The sequence below is a fragment of the Ammodytes marinus genome (genome assembly GCF_949987685.1).
Source record: "Ammodytes marinus genome assembly, chromosome: 6".
NCBI classification, from domain to species: Eukaryota; Metazoa; Chordata; class Actinopteri; order Uranoscopiformes; family Ammodytidae; genus Ammodytes; species Ammodytes marinus.
In genome coordinates this window covers 30,745,087-30,764,356 of record NC_137235.1, presented here as the reverse complement: position 1 = coordinate 30,764,356, position 19,270 = coordinate 30,745,087, and the positions used below count along the sequence as shown (strand labels likewise).

At 43.1% G+C, this 19,270-nt stretch overlaps 2 protein-coding genes across 4 annotated transcripts in view; both read right to left on the bottom strand.

The window, feature by feature from the left end:
* Positions 1–18,787, bottom strand: part of zfyve27 (zinc finger, FYVE domain containing 27) — a 92,526-nt gene extending 73,739 nt beyond the window's left edge. The window contains exons 1-12 of one of the 3 annotated variants that reach the window (XM_080029500.1): positions 18,477–18,787; positions 17,196–17,433; positions 16,635–16,705; positions 16,335–16,521; positions 15,320–15,415; positions 14,599–14,711; positions 14,198–14,316; positions 12,942–13,013; positions 11,302–11,443; positions 10,567–10,613; positions 10,367–10,448; positions 8,550–10,026 (exon numbers count right to left, since the gene is read on the bottom strand). In XM_080029500.1, the coding sequence (XP_079885626.1) occupies positions 9,956–10,026; positions 10,367–10,448; positions 10,567–10,613; positions 11,302–11,443; positions 12,942–13,013; positions 14,198–14,316; positions 14,599–14,711; positions 15,320–15,415; positions 16,335–16,521; positions 16,635–16,705; positions 17,196–17,425 (1,230 nt within the window). In that variant the 5' untranslated portion in view covers positions 17,426–17,433; positions 18,477–18,787 and the 3' untranslated portion in view covers positions 8,550–9,955. Of the gene's footprint in view, positions 1–8,549; positions 10,027–10,366; positions 10,449–10,566; positions 10,614–11,228; positions 11,444–12,941; positions 13,014–14,197; positions 14,317–14,598; positions 14,712–15,319; positions 15,416–16,334; positions 16,522–16,634; positions 16,706–17,195; positions 17,434–18,476 lie in introns of those variants that run through there. The other 2 variants (XM_080029502.1, XM_080029501.1) reach the window with 2 other exon arrangements.
* Positions 2,096–6,861, bottom strand: golga7ba (golgin A7 family, member Ba; the record flags this gene model as incomplete). The annotated part of the gene is made up of 6 exons (XM_080028901.1): positions 2,096–2,179; positions 2,692–2,793; positions 4,196–4,348; positions 4,910–5,035; positions 6,395–6,458; positions 6,851–6,861. The coding sequence occupies 6 exons, from the start codon at positions 6,859–6,861 to the stop codon at positions 2,096–2,098; spliced, it is 540 nt and encodes a 179-aa protein (XP_079885027.1).
* Positions 18,788–19,270: the final 483 nt, after the last annotated feature.

Sequence of the window (19,270 nt, the reverse complement as noted above, 5' to 3'; positions counted from 1 at the left end):
ATGTACCCTTACTATAAAGTCAGACGTGTACTTCTGAGGTTAATACAATCTCATCTGTCCCGGTGAAATATAACATTGAGCCAGCATGCGCAATACCGGGACCTTGAAACTTTAGATGCTAAATTGAATTAAGCTATCGTTCATTTCTATTTTCAACACCTGTGCATTTCCTAATGTGACGTGTCAAAAAAATGTCTAAAGAGGAACGGGCCTGTTGTGCGGGAAATACATATTGATCTTTGTACCAACTAAACCAGTAAATCAAGTGTAGTAAATTTCAGGCTGTGATACAATAACATGTAGCTGTCACTCAATTGTGAGAAAGCACTATGAATTTATCAAACAGGTGTATTAAATAACATTGGAGCCACATGCTTGTCTATTTGGTTGTTTGTTCATTTATTGCCCATTGGAGTCATGTCTTTGACCACCTGACATATGTTAAGTCCAATATTCACTCTCTGTTTTGCCTTCATCATTACTAGTGATACCTTTCCGATTTATATGCAGTCCATTGATCCAGTATTGTTATAAAAAATATTGATTAGTGGAGCTTTAATGTGGGTTACAGTCATGGCTAGTTGGCACACCTGAAGTAGAACTATAGAGGTCATTATTAATGTTATCATAGACGCCTGTGGTCTTTTCCTGCTGTGACAAGTCAAAATAACCGCAGCAGTAAAGGTGTATCTTGTATATTTTTATTTCAATAACAAAGAAGAATGAACACTGTGCAGCTGTGATGAAACAGTGTTTATTTGACTCCAGTCATATAGCTGTATAGTACCTCAATGTAACATGTATCAAACAACAAGCAGTACGAAAGTTAGTCCTTATAGCACAAAATGTCACTTAAAACAATACACACATTGACATTTTGTGAGCCAGTTCTTGGCAGTCATTGTTCTTTGGATGCTTGTTCAGTAAACCAAAGGAAGGGTTGGTGTGTTTTTAAACACAACAGGTAAATGACCTAGGAAGACTTTTTTTTTGACCCATCCTTTTTGGCTACTTGCTACAATATGTGAAGAACAGTATCTCTTTGCATAATCCGAAATGTAGGAAGAGCTGGTCTCATGGATACCAAGAGGTTAGTATTTAGGATATGTGCAAGCATCTTGTGTCTGTCCAACAAATAAAGTATAGGCTTCAACGTGAGAAATACGGAAGATCTGCTACATTACGAGGCTGAACATTCATCTGCTATACCAGAATAGCGTGATTTTACATCAGCGGTGAAGGAAGGAAGAGGTTCTTTGTACAGTTCACCTGGGCTTTAGGGAGGTGAAACTTTGGGATGTCCTAGTTAAAATAGTCGTACATCCTACTTCCATTATTTAAAATGTGGAAAAACTGTGCAAAGTCCTTTTTAAAAGCCCAGTGGTTGATGGTGGTGAGTTGGGTGGGATGAGCTGTGTGGTCGGGGCTGATCTGGGGCCGAGTGGTTGGACCATGGAGGCTGAGGTATGAAGTTTGGTGAGGCTTGTGGGGTTTTTCTCACTCCTGCCAACACACTTTCTCACAATCCGTCCTTTACTGTCCCCACTGACCAGAGGACAGGGAGGAAGGTGATGCTACGATCACACAAAGCCTTACTAGCAATGGGATTGATTGATTTTTGTCCGCCCATGCACATTACTTTTTAACAAGGGTTAGAAAAAAAAAAAGCGTAAACAGCTTCTTGAGCAGGAGTTGGCACATATCAAGCGACACAGCTTTCTTTATTTTAAGCTATAGTGCGTAACTTCTCAGAGAAATCCCAAGAAGTACCTAAGATATGTTTCAGGGGTTGATTTTACTGCTAAGAAAACACCTGGATGTACAGCAGAAGGAATAAAATGCACACACGAGCACGGACGGCTTACCTCATGTTGATGCGCCGACAGTGTTGTAATTACTTAGAATTCCTGATGGGGGGGGGGAGGGCAGAAGTTACGCACTATAGCTTTCAAGCTAGTCAATCCTTTGTGTGAGCGTAGCAGTGGGATGTGCGGAAAAAGACTTTGAGCAGTATCATTGTCATAAGTTCTCCTCCAGTGTTGTGAGTGAGCCAGGGGAGGGGGGGGGGGGGGCATGTCCGTTAGGAAGTACCCAGTCATCGGGCAGTGCTGCCGGACACAGAGCTGCTACCTGAGCTGGAGCCACTGGAGCCCCGGTCCTCATAGATGGAAATCTCTATCTGGTGGGAGAGAAGTTAAGGTCCAAGAAGCTGCTAGGTAGTGCAGTTAAAGGAGTAGTAAGCGATATCTTTTTGTTGACATACTGTAAGTGTTAGATCACTCTTTAATCATACAGCAATCACTTAAACAGAATGCGTAGTTCATAACACAGGTCTCCTGTCATTCAGCCTAGTAGTAATTGCCAGATAACATTTTGAGTATACTGCTCGTTTTTATCCAATCAGGAGACAGAGTGCTATAAAGAGGCGGTCACTGACAGGAAATTAACAAAAAGGACCATATTGTTTACTTCTCCTTTCAATACAATTCAATTCAGTTTATTTAAGAAGGGGACAGTCGGTGCAAATTAATAAAACACATCATACATGGGTTAAAAATGCCAGAATTAGCCAAAAGGCTTTTTTTCATCTGTAGTCCCCTTGACTCGATGTTAAAAAGGCTTTCTAAAAAACAAATGATACAGAACTGATAAATGCCCATGCTTTTTTGTGTTACCACGGAGTAAGGATACGACACGCATTCCCCTCTCTATGGGGTCTGTGATGAGCAGCCCTCTGGGAGCAAACACCTTCTCATTCTGCTCCTGGATGTACTTAGCAATCTTCTTCAACACCTAGAACACACGTGACAGGAGAACATGTAGAAATCAATGATGTGCCCCAGGAATAGGGGAGAACGGGGTAAGTAGGCACACTTTTTACTCTAGTGAGAATTGCTCATCACCAAAACATCTGTCAATAGCCATTCCTACATTAAATTGAAGCTTAGGGTGTTGGCTAGAAATGTGTGTCTCTCTTTTTTTCCAACTTATTGTAATGAAGAAGTAATTTACCATCAAAGACACTCTGACACATTGTGACAACCAACCCCATCAAGGGGTCGGTTGTCACACACTATGGGGTTGTTTGTCACAATGTAATCTTAATGGGAAAAATCTTAAAAAGAAGGCAAGGAGGCAGAACCAAATTTGAATGTTTAATTGCATTGTCAAGTTGACAAATAGGCCTACATAACGTTCTGTAGCCTTGGCAGCTGGTCTAGTTTGGGATGCACTGGGTTGTTTTGATTTTGTTGCCCTTTTTTCTTTTGCTTGCTAGCTGCCTTTTACTGCTCTATTCTTTCCTTCTCTGGGGTGTCAGTGAGGATACAGCTTGACAATTTATTTCGTTATTGGGTTCCTTTTCTGGCTGCAGCCTTGAGATAACATGTGACAACCAACCCCCCAAAAAATTTGATGACCAACCCCAACTTGAATTTCTTGCTAGCATCAAGGCCAACAACCATCTGACAACTAATTAGCTTGCTAACCACAATCTAAACTATAGTTTACCCTTCACACTTTCTGAGGGTAACAAGTGTTTTGTTATAAACCCATTGTGTAAAAGCCTAGAAGAAAAATACTGAGAAGCAAAATATTTAGAATTTGACATGAAAAACACAAAACATCCTCTCACCTGAAATGCAACTGTCTTCCTCCAAGGAAGTCTATGTATGTGACCTCTGATCCCAATTCTGGACCTTTTTTATATCAACATTTCAGAGCTAGCGCGCTCTGGTGGCGAGATATAACGAATGTGACATCCAACCCATGTGACAAATTACCCCGTTCTCCCCTACTATAGCCTGGCACCGCCCGCCCAACGTACTTCTGCTCAGTTTTCATTTCCCTGCAGTAGTCAGTCTGGGCCTGCGGTATATTCTTAGGTTTTCTCTGGCCAGATTTTTGCCTGTCCAATCAGCGAACAGAGGGAGTGGCTCAGAAGCCGGGCGCATGACGTACATCACGACCAAACGTTATGCGATTTGGTTGGCAGATCCAGAGTGACACTGGGCAGAACCAATAGTTTTAAACTTCAAACAGACACCCGCCTTCAAGTGAGTTAACGTTTTGTCAATTGAGCGATTCCAGACCTTCTGTACAAATGAAATGAAGTACGATGGTCTGGTAGGACCAGGCTAGAGATACTATACATGTTAACCACGTTTTCAGAGAGTTAACATCTGAGCGGACTGACCTTCTCATAGCGTGTCTCCATGCAGAGGAAGATGAGGTAGGCTGTAGAGCAGGCCAGACAGCCCTCCAGGTAGGACTGGCCTCCTATCTTCTCCGCCTCTGCGTAGTAGTTATTCAGCGTCTTCACAGTGTCCTCAAACAGTGTCCGCTCAATCTGGACACACAGGCGGGAGGTTCATGAGCAGCAGGGCTGGGGTACAAGGAATTCACTAGGTACCTTTTTTTTCACGTATACATGTATTAACTCTTTGCTGGGGAACTTGTTTATCTTTACTTTATCACAATCCATTGTTCTCGTTCGGTTCATTTGTGTATTAATAAAGATTTCGAGGAGGTGAAGGAGTGTTTCAAAAAGGAAATGTTTGCATTACTGTGGTGGTGGATCTCCTGATATGCATTATCAAATAATTAGCACGTATTGCTTTAGAATCAAGCCCTTTTTACCATCTTCTTCCAACTTGGAGGAAGCAATGGCATTCAACACAGGCGAAAGGCCCTCCTTACTGTATTAACCACCATGTATCCCCTGTCTCACACAACACACTATGTGGAATAAACCAATACATAGCATTACAATAGTTTCTATGCGTCTCTCTTGAAGTATTCTCATCACACAATACACACTCCCCTTAGACATCATGTCATATACCCAGTACTATGATGGCTAGGAATATGCTGTACATTCATGTCAGATGCCTGTGTGCAGCAGCCTCACCCTGCTCTCCAGCTCAGAGGGGAACTTGGTCTGGAACTTGCACGTGGTTCCTTCACTGTAGTCTCTCTGGATGAAGACTTTATTGGCCAGAGACGCACTGTGCCTCAACTCCTGCAGATTGTGGAACTGAGGACACACACACACACACACACACAGACATATATATATATAATGACGTTTGATGCAGCATCTAATGAGTCCCCCGAGAGAGCTCCATCTCTCAGTGCACCTGTTCCCTCGTAATGTGTACAAACAGTGTCTGATTCGGAATAGTAGGATGATGGAGGAGAGGCAGACAAGGAGCGATCAATCACCATGCGGCTCGGTGTCTGCACTCATTTCTGCCTTGTTGCCTGTTGGAGCAGAGCCCAGCATATCGTTTCCACACACACACACACACACACACACACACACACACACACACACACACACACACACACACACACACACACACACACACACACACACACACACACACACACACACACACACACACACACACACACACACACACACACCCCCCCCCCCCCCCACACACACACACACACACACACACACACACACACACACACACACACACACACACACACACACACACACACACACACACACACACACACACACACACACACACACACTTCCATTCACTGCTCTTACAGGGGATACAGTATCCAGGCGGCGGGACAACATTTCATTGCACCTCACAACAGATCGATTGGGTGAAACAAGATGAGGCATAAGTCTGATAAAAGGCCAAACTGTTGTGATGGAGCATAGGCCGGGCATGCTGATTGCACTGGGGGCATGGTTAGGGTTAAGTGCATGCTGGGTGAACATTTTGTCAGTCTCCTTAATAGCATTTTTCTTTTTCAAAGCAAATGGAGCCGAGAGAAGCAGTGAGGAAGGTCAGAGCGGCGTGGCTTCTCTCCATGGTGCTGAACGCTATTCGTCCGCGCGCGCGCCTGTGTGCGTGTAGGCTACGTGTGTTTGCGTGGTCGCTGTCCACACACACACTGGCCTGTCACCGGATTAACGGGGCGGATCAACAGACAAATAAAAACAGATCTGCTTTCACCAAAACAGCTTAATAGAGCGGAGAGGACCGCGCTATGATCCGCCGTTTCTGACCCATTTCTGTTTCAATGAAGGGCAGCTGACTTTGCTAGGCTATTTATGGGACTTCCCCCTCCAACATGCCACAGCAGGCTTCCAGAAGGGGTTCAAATAAATAAATAAATAATGCTTATCAATCCCTCGGACGAAACTGACACCATCCATATGATACAATGTAGGACACAGCCGTCAGTAGTGATTTGAGTGAGCTGCAGCTGAATCAGTGTGGCACAGTTGAGCCGTCTGCCTCTCGTTGACCATATTAACTGCCCACGCGCCTGTTCTAATTGAATAGTAATGTTAAAACTTGCCCATACCGGTAATGGGTTAGCCCGAGGCAGGGGAAGGAAACAGATAATGTAACAGCCTTACCTCTGTCGCCATGTTGCCATCCGTAGCCGTAGGGACGAGTCCTTGCCTGCATGCGCTGAAATCGCTTTAATGGGACACAGCAGGGACGGATTGGAGGAGAGGAGGGGCGGGGGGGAGGGCTTATAAACGAGTACAGTATAGTGTGAGGTCAGAACTAGCCCCTACTGGACGCTGCCTACCTAACAGTAGGCCTACTTAAATAATCAGCATTTATTTTGTGTTGTGAATGATAAATGTTGAATGGAAATTATTTAATAAAAAAAGACAGATCTAAATTCATTGCATCATGACTGTTTTTATCAAATCAACTTTATTATCAATTCAATTTATTTTCCCCCTATTCATGAAATCCCTAATCTGCCTTCCAAATCACATACACTTTCTATTACTTTTATACTGCAGCTGTCCAGAAAAAGTTTCCCATTTCCATGCAGTATGCATATAATTGTGGCGTACTATATCGCCATTACATTGCACCTTGAACTTTACTCATTTGTTTATACATCCATGGCATTGCAGGTTGTTTTCTCTTGGCGACTCAGTTAGTGTGCACAGAGCATTGTGGGTCAGAACCACCAAAAAGCATGCTGCTTTGCACACCGCAAACTATGACCGGAATGAAGTAGTAGGGCATCCAGGTATATTTTTGCATACTCCTCTGTCCAATACTCATACTAACCTGCTACAAAGTATGACTCAGAAAGCTCACAATCCACTATACAGCGCAAGTTAAAGGGGAAGTAAGTGATTTTTTTTGTTAAAATATGTGTTAAATCACTTTATATTCATACAGTAATCACTTAAACAATATGCACAGTTCATAACACAGGTCTCCCAGTCATTCGGCTTTGCAGTAATTGCCAGCTAAAATTTCGAGTATCCCGCTCGTTTTATCCAATCAGGAGACAGAGCACTATAAAGAGGCGGGTCTCTTTGCCCGTGAACGATGACTCGCTGCTCTCAATCAAGATACTATCTGAAGAAGACAGCTGAACGTTCATGTGGTGGTGACGTAGGGACGAGGGAGGGGACTGCTAACTGCAGTCACTGACAGGACGTTAGCTAATAGGACCATATCACTTACTGCTCCTTTAAGTCTCATCGACTGAGCATCCAAATGAAAACAACCAGTGGAGCCGAGCGACAGATATATAAACGAAAAAGCAAGTTCAAGGTGCGATGTTACGACAATATAAATAAGTCAATGTATGTCCCATTTGTTTGCATTACTGCATGCAAAGTACATACTTTTTATGGGCCGTTGTGGTATGTACTACTACTAGTATAATAAAATGAAAGCGTAAACAATTTGGAACACAGGGCATATATTGGGACATCCTAAATCTTTTTCTGCCATACTGAATAGCATGGGATGGGAGTACCGTTAATTGGAACGTAGGGGCTTTTGTATATAGGAGCAAGGAAAGTGCATATACATTTGAATTAACTATTATCACCAAATCTGTAAGCAAGAGCAGCAACAAACCTTCTATTTATCCTTCACAAACTCCTAGAGAAGTATGTCTCCTCAGCGTCTTAATGCTTCACAATGTTCAGCAGCTGGTCAGAGGGCAGTGTACAGTTGGTTCATTGTTAAAGGTGAAGCAAGCGATTTATTTGGTAATATAATATCGCTCTTTATTCATACAGTGATCACTTACATAATGTGCACGTTTCATAAAGCCGATCACTCTGTCACCAGCTCTGCATGTAATCGGCAAATAAACTTTTCGGGGATCCCACTACTGATATCCAATCAGAAGAGAGAACGCTTACAAACCGGGCACATGCAGAGCGACAGATGGGTGAATGTTTATTCGCCTACAATGGCGGAGCAGGTAAAAATCCTTCCCAATTATGATTTTGATGGTTTTTAATCATGTTTTATCACACTTATGGATCTGAGATGATGCTAGATAACTCGCTGCTTGAAGACCGCAATGCATTAATGTGGTGACGTAGGGACGAGCGAGGGGACTGCTAACTGCAGTCACTGACAGGAAGTTAGCTAAACTGACCATTCCGCTTACTGAACCTTTAATACAAACACATTGTTCGGAGCAGTGTCAAGTATTCTTTTACCGTGGCCTACCTTTGTTTCGATGACTGAAGCACAGACACTCACCACCAGTGATTACAAAGTTAATTAAATCTTCACAGAGTTTTATTTCAATAATGGAATATTTCATCCACAAAATAAGAGCAATATATACAAAGTTAAATCATAAAGGTCAAATAATAACTTGCATTTTCTGGGTTTAAATTAAATATATTAGCATGTAGTAGAACAATTTATAATGATAAATTGATATAGGATTACAATAAAAGCAAACAGTTACAATCATCTGTGTCTGAATCATGATTAAAAACAACTTTTACCACCAAGATCCATGTTTTTTTTTGTTACATGCCTCAACATTAATTATTTTCAGTCCCTTTTTCAAGAGTGTGAGGCCCTGGTGACGACTGCAGCTGGTTGTTCAAGTCAAAACACTTTCATCCAGTTGGGTTGACTTTCATCCAGTTAGAGGAATAGCAGAGAACTCTAGCAGTTTCTTTTCTATATTCAAAAAAAAAAAACCATGGTCAAAACGAAGCACCAGTTTGATCACTGACCGCAAAACAAAACTTGCCCACAATTTCACTGAGCCTAATTTTCCCGCTCTCCAGAACACACAATTGCTGGCAGCTTTTTTTTTTATGTATCATAAGCTTCTAGTATCTGGTTGGAAACATCGTTTAAAAAAAAAAAGCAAACATGGGAGTTTTTCGGCAGACACAAAACAGCAAAAAAACTAAAAGTAAAAAACAAAAACACGTTGTCCTCAAAGACAAGACAAGGACGAAGGCAAAGCTGGGACTAATCACATTGACTTTGTTGAACAGCTAAGTGTGTATTGTTGGCAGAAGGGAAAAACAAAACGGACTAAAAATTCTGACAAGTTTGGTTGGCCAGCCCTGCACACACGGTGCAGCCAAATGGAGAGCTTCTAATCGGTCTTACAGCCTTTTTTACAGCGCCGGCCTATTGTCTTCTTGGTACGGAGAGGTCCTTTCAGCATTTCAGTACATTTAAACTGCTTACACAGGGCTGAGGGTAACAACATTCAAGTGGAATCTACTTGGTGGAGGAGGCAAAACGCATGTAAAAAGCAGAACCCAATGAGCTTAAATCGTATCACTGGCCCCGATCCTGGCACTCCACTCTGCACACTTTACACTTTCCCCTCTGCTCAGCAAAAGGGAAAAAGGTCCGTTGATTTCGGAGGCTTTGCTCACCGCAATAAAGTCTCATTGATTCCTGTAGGTCCAGTTCTTCATTGAGTTTGAATGGGATATAATTAACATATTACAGTAGAGTCTCATAAGCCACACGACAGTAACTAAGGTAGGTTGCGACTGGTAAAGGCAATGGAGGGGGGGATTGAACAAAAGAAGTGCCTAAACTTGAATGAATAGGCATGTGTTAGGGTTTCAGTAACTTAAGAGTATAGGGCTCCATGGCTAACAGGGATGATGCCCAGCTGGTCACTGGACAGGAGACGAGACAGACGTGCCATCTCATTGTAACTTGACGAGAGAGGAGTTACAGGCAGCACACACAAACACAGTCTCTCTCTGGGCCTCTGGAGCTGAAGAGGGAACAATCATAAAGGGAGTTTGTTAAAGAGTTGAATTCAAATGATTTTTTTGTGCTAAATAAAAACCCACTCTGTATGTTCCAGAACATTTGATATTTAAAATGGTAAATGGACTTGACTGTTATAGCGCTTTTTTTTTTTGCCGATTTTCTCAGCCCCAAAGCGCTTTACATTTCCTACCACATTCACCCACTCTCACACACACACACACACACACACACACACACACACTCTTTTTTTTAAGATCATAAGTAAAAACAAAAAAAAAGTAAGTGCAACAGACTCTGGGCTATCAATCTGTCTGAAAATAAAAATGTTAAACTGATCTCACCTGTGGCCCCCATGCAAGATCTGGGCACCTTGAAGGAGCAGCATCGGGAACAGAAGCTGTTGCCACAGTTACTGCAGCTCCTCTGTAATACCAAGAGAGACAAGGTGTCAACGCTAGTGCCAACAGAAACAGCAAGACAAAAAGGAAATATGATGATGAGGTGATGAGGCCTAAATATATCCCCAAGTTTTGGGTCTCACCCTTTTCTTCAGCACAGAGAAGGGGGCACTGCAGCTCGAACAGTTGCCTTTGGACACACACACACACACACACACACACACACACACACACACACACACACACACACACACACACACACACACACACACACACACACACACACACACACACACACACACACACACACACACACACACACACACACACACACACACACACACACACACACACACACACACACACACACACACAGATAAATAGTTAAGGGAATACAAAATAGAACACATCCATTCAGAGACATGAGACTATACCTGCGCATACTTTCTATGTAGTATGGTAGAAAAAAATATTTAGGATGTCCCGATTCTTGTGGCCAGATTTAGGTTGGTTAGAAAGACCCGGATGTCTACTACACCCGGCCAATATTTTTTAGTGTTGAAAACAGCATCCTATTTGGGCGATTCTGACACATAATCCAATGCGCACCTGAAGTGACGTCACATCAACCGAGCCTCCATATGAAAACAAACCGGGATGCAACGGATATAAAAGCAAGAGGCAAGATCAAGACATGATGTTATGATGAAATAAACAATTAAAAGTATGTCCCAATAGTATGCCTATACTGCATCCTAACTAGATTATTTTTATCGTCGGATGTAGTATGTAGAATAGAAAAGACGAAGCAGAAAGATTCTTCTCTGCTCACTGACGTATAAGGAGAGTGTTTAAACAACCAGGCAGAGCAGGCTGACCTGTGCTGGTGGTGGGGTAGCGTTTACGCAGCTTCTCTGTCAGCTTGGACACCTTGCTGCGGATGGGTTCGTTGCGGCTCAAGAGACCGTTCTCAGAGATGGTGTCGTACTCGGGAACGACCAGAGGCAACTCGTCGTCCTCCTGAAGGGAGAGGGAGATGGACAGATTAACAGGCTGTTTTCATACTGTGTTAAGCCTCGGTTACTGCATTCCGTATTCTGCAGTGTGAAAAGAATCGGAGCAAGGCTCAGCAGTATATGGGCTAAACTGGATACAACTGATTGAGATGATTTGCACTGATGTTTGGCAAACGATGATGGCAACAACTAGCGAGACAGACAAAGATGGATACAATTAAAGTTAAAAACATACATGCATGGGTATACAGCTGTGCTTCATCTATGAGCCAAACAGAGATAAAGGACACCAAACCACCCCAAGTCCAATTTCCACTGAGCGCTGCCTTTTAGTTGAGCCGAGTTGCCCCTATTTTTGGGACCCTTTCATTGGAGGTACCATGCTGTCCCAAAAGGGGTGGAGCTACACACAGTAGTCTGTTGATTGGTCAACGATAATTCACATTAATAACTTTATATCTACAAACATGTTCAGGTCAGGTCTATTCTTCACTTTCAGGTAAAACAGTGGCTAGGCAGTCAGGTTGGTAAACCCTAGAGCACTGGCAGGAACAAAGAGAACTTTATATGATGGAAGACTAGAGAGTAACAGGACCTTCTCAGCATACAGCTCTTTTTGGGAACAGGATAATGTCTTTTAGTTCGCTGTTTGTGCATCAGTGACATTTGAAAAAGGCAAAAAAATACACTGAAAAGCCAAAGTCTGCTGTTCAAAAACCCTAAAGTATACTATTGTGTAATAAAAAAAAGCCTGCCATGCATTCTGCAAAATGCTTGTTCATGATAGTATGCTTTCAATTAAAACACACAACATAACAAAAACATTAACGAGTCCATGTAACTGAAATGGTTTGATGAAGGAAAAGTTGACTAATGCAACATGTCCGGTGGTGAACAATGCCAGTCTACAGTGAGGACAAGACATGAAAATAACTATCGTTATTACTATCACATAACACGTGCCAAAAGGGGGAAAACAACCATATGAACGGATGGGAAGGACTTACCGGTACCACTAAAACCAAAGGGGTTTCCTGAACAGGAAGCTGAACAACACAAAATAACTACGTTACCCACAAAACACTGCTCCTTTCTTGCTCTGAACACAAAGGGCAAAGCAAGAAACTACACCATAAGGTCAGCACGCCGCATGAAGTCGGTTTTGTGGACTGGTTCACTAGTGCTATGTTAACTGGGTGTCACTGTGTACTAGCCTCTTCAAACAAAAAGGGGGAGCGGGGGGGCACACTCACCTGCAGGGACATTGCATGCTCCTGAGTTCAGCGGACAGCAAAGAAAAAAGAGGAAGTAACAGGAGTGTCATGAGAAGAGAGATTTTTCACACAATGATGGCAAGTTCCAACAATTGTGATACAAAATATGATATATTCCATCAGACTCGCGGATGTCTTTAATGCACCCATCAGATCTTATGTCCCCTATAAAGTCCCCTCAAACAGCAAAGATCAGGCAAAAAGAAAAGATTGAAAGTCGTAGCTTACCTCAATGGCGTCCTTAAACTCATCATCGGGTTCTGCCTCCTCAGCTTCCTCCACACTGCCAGGAGAAAGGTCCTGTCAGACACACACACACACACACACACACACACACACACACACACACACACACACACACACACACACACACACACACACACACACACACACACACACACACACACACACACACACACACACACACACACACACACACACACACACACACACACACACACACACACACACACACACACACACACACACACACACACACACACACACACACACACACACACACACACACACACACACACACAGATAATAGATAAATAAATACAGGGTGGAAAAATACACTCCAGACAGCTCCTGAATCCCCTGGTGCACCTTGAGCCACGTTTGAACCGAGTGGTGCGATTCGGTTTGGTATGGCTCTGCACGCATTCATTCATTTGGGTTTACCACTGTTAAACGTTGGAAAGGGGCGCCTTTAGCTCAGTTGGTAAGGCGTCCCCCCCATGGGCCTCGGCCAGCAGCGGACCCGGGTTCGATTCCAACCCGCGGTCGTTCTCTGCATGTCACTCCCCTCTCTGCCCCATTTCACCTCTGTCTCTACACTATCAATAAAGCATAAAAATGCCAAAAAAATTACTTCCCGTGTGAGAGATTCACCGCTGTGTGTAATCTCCTTGGCTAGAGTGTGAGAAAACTGACGGCTTTGTTTAAATTTTTCGTATTTTTTCCTATTAATTGAATTTATTGCCGGGGCTAAACTGTGTCCCGCTGCTTCGATGTCACGATGGTGTTGTAGCTGCCGCCGCCTAGCGCACAATCTGTTTATAAGAGCTAGGTACCATACCAAACCGTGCCAAACCGTGCCAAACTGAACGGTGCTGCTCAGTGGAAATGAGGCTTAAAATAGCAGCCCTGCTATAATAACTGATCTATAAACTGATTTTCTTCATGACCTATATTTCTTATTTTTTGCAGTTCATTGTTGCCTTAGTCTCACTAATCTGACCTCCTGTCCATCCATGCCTTTGCTGGAGAGAAAAAAACACAAAGAGAAGAAGTGGCCCTAGTGATGGAGGGAGCAAATGGATGCCTGGATTTACATTCCTTCATGAGAAATACATTGGGAGCGTGGGATTAACCCGATGAGAAGCTTACAGCCATGGCTGCTTTTTAATGTAAATCACAACGGCTTAATCCTTTGGTTCACATGCAACTTTTTCCTCCACAGTGACCCTTTCCTGTCTCACCTCCAGACTAGTTGGTGTCGCGGTGCTTTCCGTCAAGTTGCCCTGTTCCTGTTCCTCCCCGGCCCCCCCTGAGGCCTGGGCCTGGCCCATGTGGGACAGCTTCCTGAGGTCCAACACAACTGGTAACCACAGGAGGAGAAAGCAAGGCAAGGCAAGCTTATTTATATAGCACAATTCAGACACAAGGCCATTCAAAGTGCTTTACAGGGGCAAGATTAAAATACATAATACACATTAGAAAAGTGAATGAATAGAAATAAAACATTTAAAAAGCGAAAGAGTAGAAATAGGACATTTAAATTAAATTAAAATCACAGGTTAAAATGGAAACAGAAAAGCACACTTTAGATACATCCGCTTTACTTTCCCTAATGGAGAGCTGTACCATCACTTCTACTGACCTCTGCAGAAGTCTCTATTCCACAGGAAGAGGGCGCTGTTGAGCCCAGCCAGCACCCAGCCCAGAGGAGCCATGTAGAGCAGCACACCCAATATCAACATCCCCATGTAGAACCTAGAGGGAGACATTACAAATGCCAGTTAACACTCGGACAACCCGCCATGTAAAGTGACTGGTAGTGAGTGTAAAGTTAATGTGGTGACTACTGAACTCATCTTGAATTAAGCCGTTTCAAAACGAAGGTGTTTACTTTGGTTTTCAGAATATTACGCTAACATTTCAAATATACATACCACACAGAGCAAAGTAGTAACATTGAGTTGCAAAGTGAACTGATTAACTAAACTAGAATACTTGGGAATGGTTTTATTTAATTATGCTTATATTAAATGAGACTTTGTTTGATTTAAGATTATCATACATTTAATTTAAAGTGTCATGTTACATATTCATAATAGTGTGTGTCAAAATGTCCAGACAAATAAAGAATAACCAATCTTTTGTGAACAAGTGAGTGAGTGAGTGAGTGAGTGAGTGAGTGAGTGAGTGAGTGAGTGAGTGAGTGAGTGAGTGAGTGAGTGAGTGAGTGAGTGAGTGAGTGAGTGAGTGAGTGAGTGAGTGAGTGAGTGAGTGAGTGAGTGAGTGAGTGGGTGAGTGAGTGAGTGAGTGAGTGAGTGAGTGAGTGAGTGAGTGAGTGAGTGAGTGTGTGTGTAGAATCAGACCTTGATGACTGTGTGTGATTGTCCCAGTACAGGACCTTATAAACAGCTTCTGCAGACAGGCAGGCAGAGGACAGCATGTCATCCACGTGCTTCAACCTGGTGAAGACAAAGACACACAAAGCACGTCACCCACCAACACAAACACTGTAAGAACAAAGACACACTTCCACCCACTCGTGAACAAATACGGTGTACAAACCTCACGTACACACATGTGGGTACAAGCCACAGTTTGTGATAACCCGTTTCAGGATGGAAACTAATTGATGTTTTCAGTGTCATGTCATGCCACACATCATAATCATTTATATAGAAAAGAGAAAAAGCTCGTTTAACAACGGTATGCTGTGGAGTTTGTGTCCACAAGCAGAGCTGTCTTGACCAATATGTAGATGATACTAGTTTGTAATGTGCAGGTTTTATCTGTTCTTATTTTTCTAATCAGCTTTGTGAATGTTTTATGAAGTAGGGAATGATAACACATTCAGGCCTCACAGATAAACATTAGAACTTGTTATAGTGTTAAAGGTGCAGTGTGTAATATGACATCATCAAGTAAGTTCTACAAAGTTCTAGAATGCAACGCTCCCTGGGTAACCCCACCCCTTTCGAATAATAACAGAAGCTACAGTGGCCTTCAAGGACAAGAACAATTCTAAATTTTAAACAATGCACCTGATGACATTCCAACTATGACACTTTCAAGATGGCGGCACTAGGCCTTGGTCCAAAATATGCAGAAATATGGACATATATGACACCCTTTCTAAGGGAAAAAAAATAATTCAAATTTTTTTTTCAGCTATTATGCACTAAATTAAATGTACTTATGGATATTATAATTACTTTCTACAAAATGTGCTTGGAAATAAAACCCAAAATTCTACACACTGCAGGTTTAAACAAAACACAGGGTACACAAGTAGAATATGTGAAACTGTAACAAGTGTTTAAAAATGTAACCGCGGTGGAGGATGGATAATGACCCCCCCCCCCCCTGCAGTGTCTTCCTTACAGGTCTTTGACCTCCAGCATGGCCTCCTGTTTGGTCAGATGAACTGTCTCCAGGTCTCTGCGGTGCACAGTGTAGAAGCGCCTCTTCTGCAGCTCAGCTTCAGAGGCTCTGCCCCCACACCTGTCCTGCAGGTAACCCAGGGCAGCAGGAGCAGACAGCGCCAACACACCCACTGTGAACCAACCCACTGACACCACAGAGACAGGGGCCACAATCAGGGCATCAATCATTCATACGCTCTTTCAAAGCACCAAACAAAAGCAGGATCAAATATAAAAGCCTAGTATTGCCTCATCTTACCTTCAGTAACGGTGCAGAAGAAGACATTGAGGAATAAACAGACAAGCAGAGAGCACACTGGCATCTTCCATCTGAGGGATAGAAATAGAGCAGAGGACAAACTCCATTATGAATATGGCTTCCTGCCATTAACACTTAAAGATCACATATTATGTTTTGTGCCATTGTTAAATCTCATCCTTTCAGCCTCTGTCTGAAACGATCCGTTTTAGAGCCTGTCTCTTTACGCCCTAAAAAAGCCCAGTCTGCTCTAATTTGTATCTGCGGCTGAGCTTATCAATAGGTGGACGTAGTGCTAAGGTTATTTATTGGGGGCCTGGCTTCTCCCCCTTGACATCATATGGGGATAAAAAGATCTGACTGGGATGACTAAGAAAAGAGGTTTTCAGTAAGGGTTGTTTTTTCCCTCATACTTTGAGAGTCTCTAGTCACACGGGAGAACCATATTAATGTTGAAAAAAAATGAAAAGGTGCATTTTGCACAATAGGTGACCTTTAAAGCCAAACTTAAATCTATCATATGATGCTTAAACGGACCAACAGACAAACACACATACACACCCTAGCAGGAAGCGGGTCAGCTCCACTGCATCTGAGACTGGTTCTAGTAACAGAGACATTCTCTTGTAGGACATGACCATGTTGAGGAGGTCAAAGTGAGGTGCACACCGCGGGCTGCCCAACTCAGAGGCATCTGGAGAGCCCGGGGTGTCTTTAGACAGGCTGTGCACCAGCTCCACACCTTCCCCCGAACCCTGTGAGGCGTCCTGGGACACTACGGAGCTGTGCATCGTCTCTCCTGCGCAGAGGAAGGAAAAGAAAGCAGGCATGATGATTCATAAATGATGAAAAGAGATGGCTCCTTAAGGTGGGGAAACCTGCTGTAATAGAATGCCAGCTACAGGTATGATGTTGACTGTGAAGTGTTGGCTCAGATGGCACCATATGCATTTCCATTTTAAAAGTGTGAGTGTTCATCAATTCGAGGTGTCTCCAATGCTGCTGACACACCTTGTATTGTGCTTACATGCCACATAAAGCCGTCAGCTCTCGTGAGCACAATCTGCAGTGCCAAGCATGGAATGAAGAGGAAACCCAGGCTGAACACAAGCACTACATCAGCATGGTGCACTGCTGGTTAGGAATTTTGGAGCAGCACACCCATGGCCCATGTGTGACCACACCCAATAGGGAGCGCAACAAGCTCCAGACTTTTCAACATAGTATATGTTCATCTCACTTACTACAGTAATGGATGGTATCGAATAAAGACTATTCTTGGTGCTGTTAACTGTCATGCACTTTATGGTGAACATGACAAGTGTACTGTAGGCCTAGTGTACTGTAGGCCTAGTGTACTGTAGGCCTAGTGTACTGTAGCAATAGAAAAGTCATATTGCAACAGAAAACTGGGAGAACTGTTTTGTGTTTTCTAAGCTGAACGTGTTTTAGTTTGTTTTTTAAACTTCTACTCAAAAGTAATCTCAGAGGAAGTTATTGTTTTACAATTCTGCGTAAGTACTCCGGACAGCATTGCTTATTACTGTGCTTTGTTTTCAACACAAGCAACCATAACCTGTATCAACATGAAGATTATTTCGGAGTGTAGTACATCTCTAAACCATCCTCCGTTTTCACTGTTAATGTCCATGGTCATCCAAGTAAGCAGCATCACTCTTAACCAGTGCTCTATGTGACTGTTGTGGCCTGTGAGATCAGATGCTGTCAAACAGGAAAGTTAACTTGGCTCAAAGACAGAAGGACACTGTAACCTACCCGCCTTTATTACTGCTACATCAGCTCAGGTCGTGCCATCTACCGTGAATAAACGAGATAACTTACCCCGAGCTGAGTGTCCAACAGCGGCCAAGTTGTGCAGCAGCTGTAGCAGGCAGCAGCAGAGCTTAGGAGCTCAGGCGGAACTAGCGAGTCCCACCGACACCATCATTCTGGAGGAAGGAAGAGCCTCCAAATTCACCCGGCCCGCTCAACATGACAGCAGCCTGGCCTCCTGCGGGAGCGTTAAACCCGTCAGAACGAGGCGGTTTGTGAAGCTGTCTGCGGAGAAAAGCGACGGGCTTGGGGCAGGTGTGTTGTTTGCGGACGGAAGCTCGTCCCAGCTAGCTGTGTTAGCTCCGTGTTGTTCTTTCCGAGAGATACGTCCGCTTCCTCGTTTTTAATCCAGGCCGGATAGTTGAGAGCAGAGAGGAGGGAGTTATATCGAGAGAAAAAAATCGATCCCAGAGCAGGACGCTCTTTGCTGTGCACTCAACTCAAAACATTCTTAAGTCTATGCTAGTGTGGTGGAGGTAAAACACAAGTCAAAATGGCTTTACAACATCTGTATGTAAGTCTTGAAAGAAATAGTCTTAACTTAAAGATGTGTTTTAAAACATGTATAAAATATAGGCCGATTGATTTGATGAATCCATTTGTAGTCTATTATGTCTTGGTTGGTTCCAAGAAAAAAAGTAATGTTGTCCTGTTTTTAAAAAAAGACTCCCCTCTCACTAGAAGAAAATACAGAATGTAGGCCTTCAAAATATGCAAATATTTTTTTATTAAAAAAAACCTGAAATAAAATGTCTCCTACTGTACTTCAACGTAGCCTACTTTCAATGTGTATGCACTGAAGG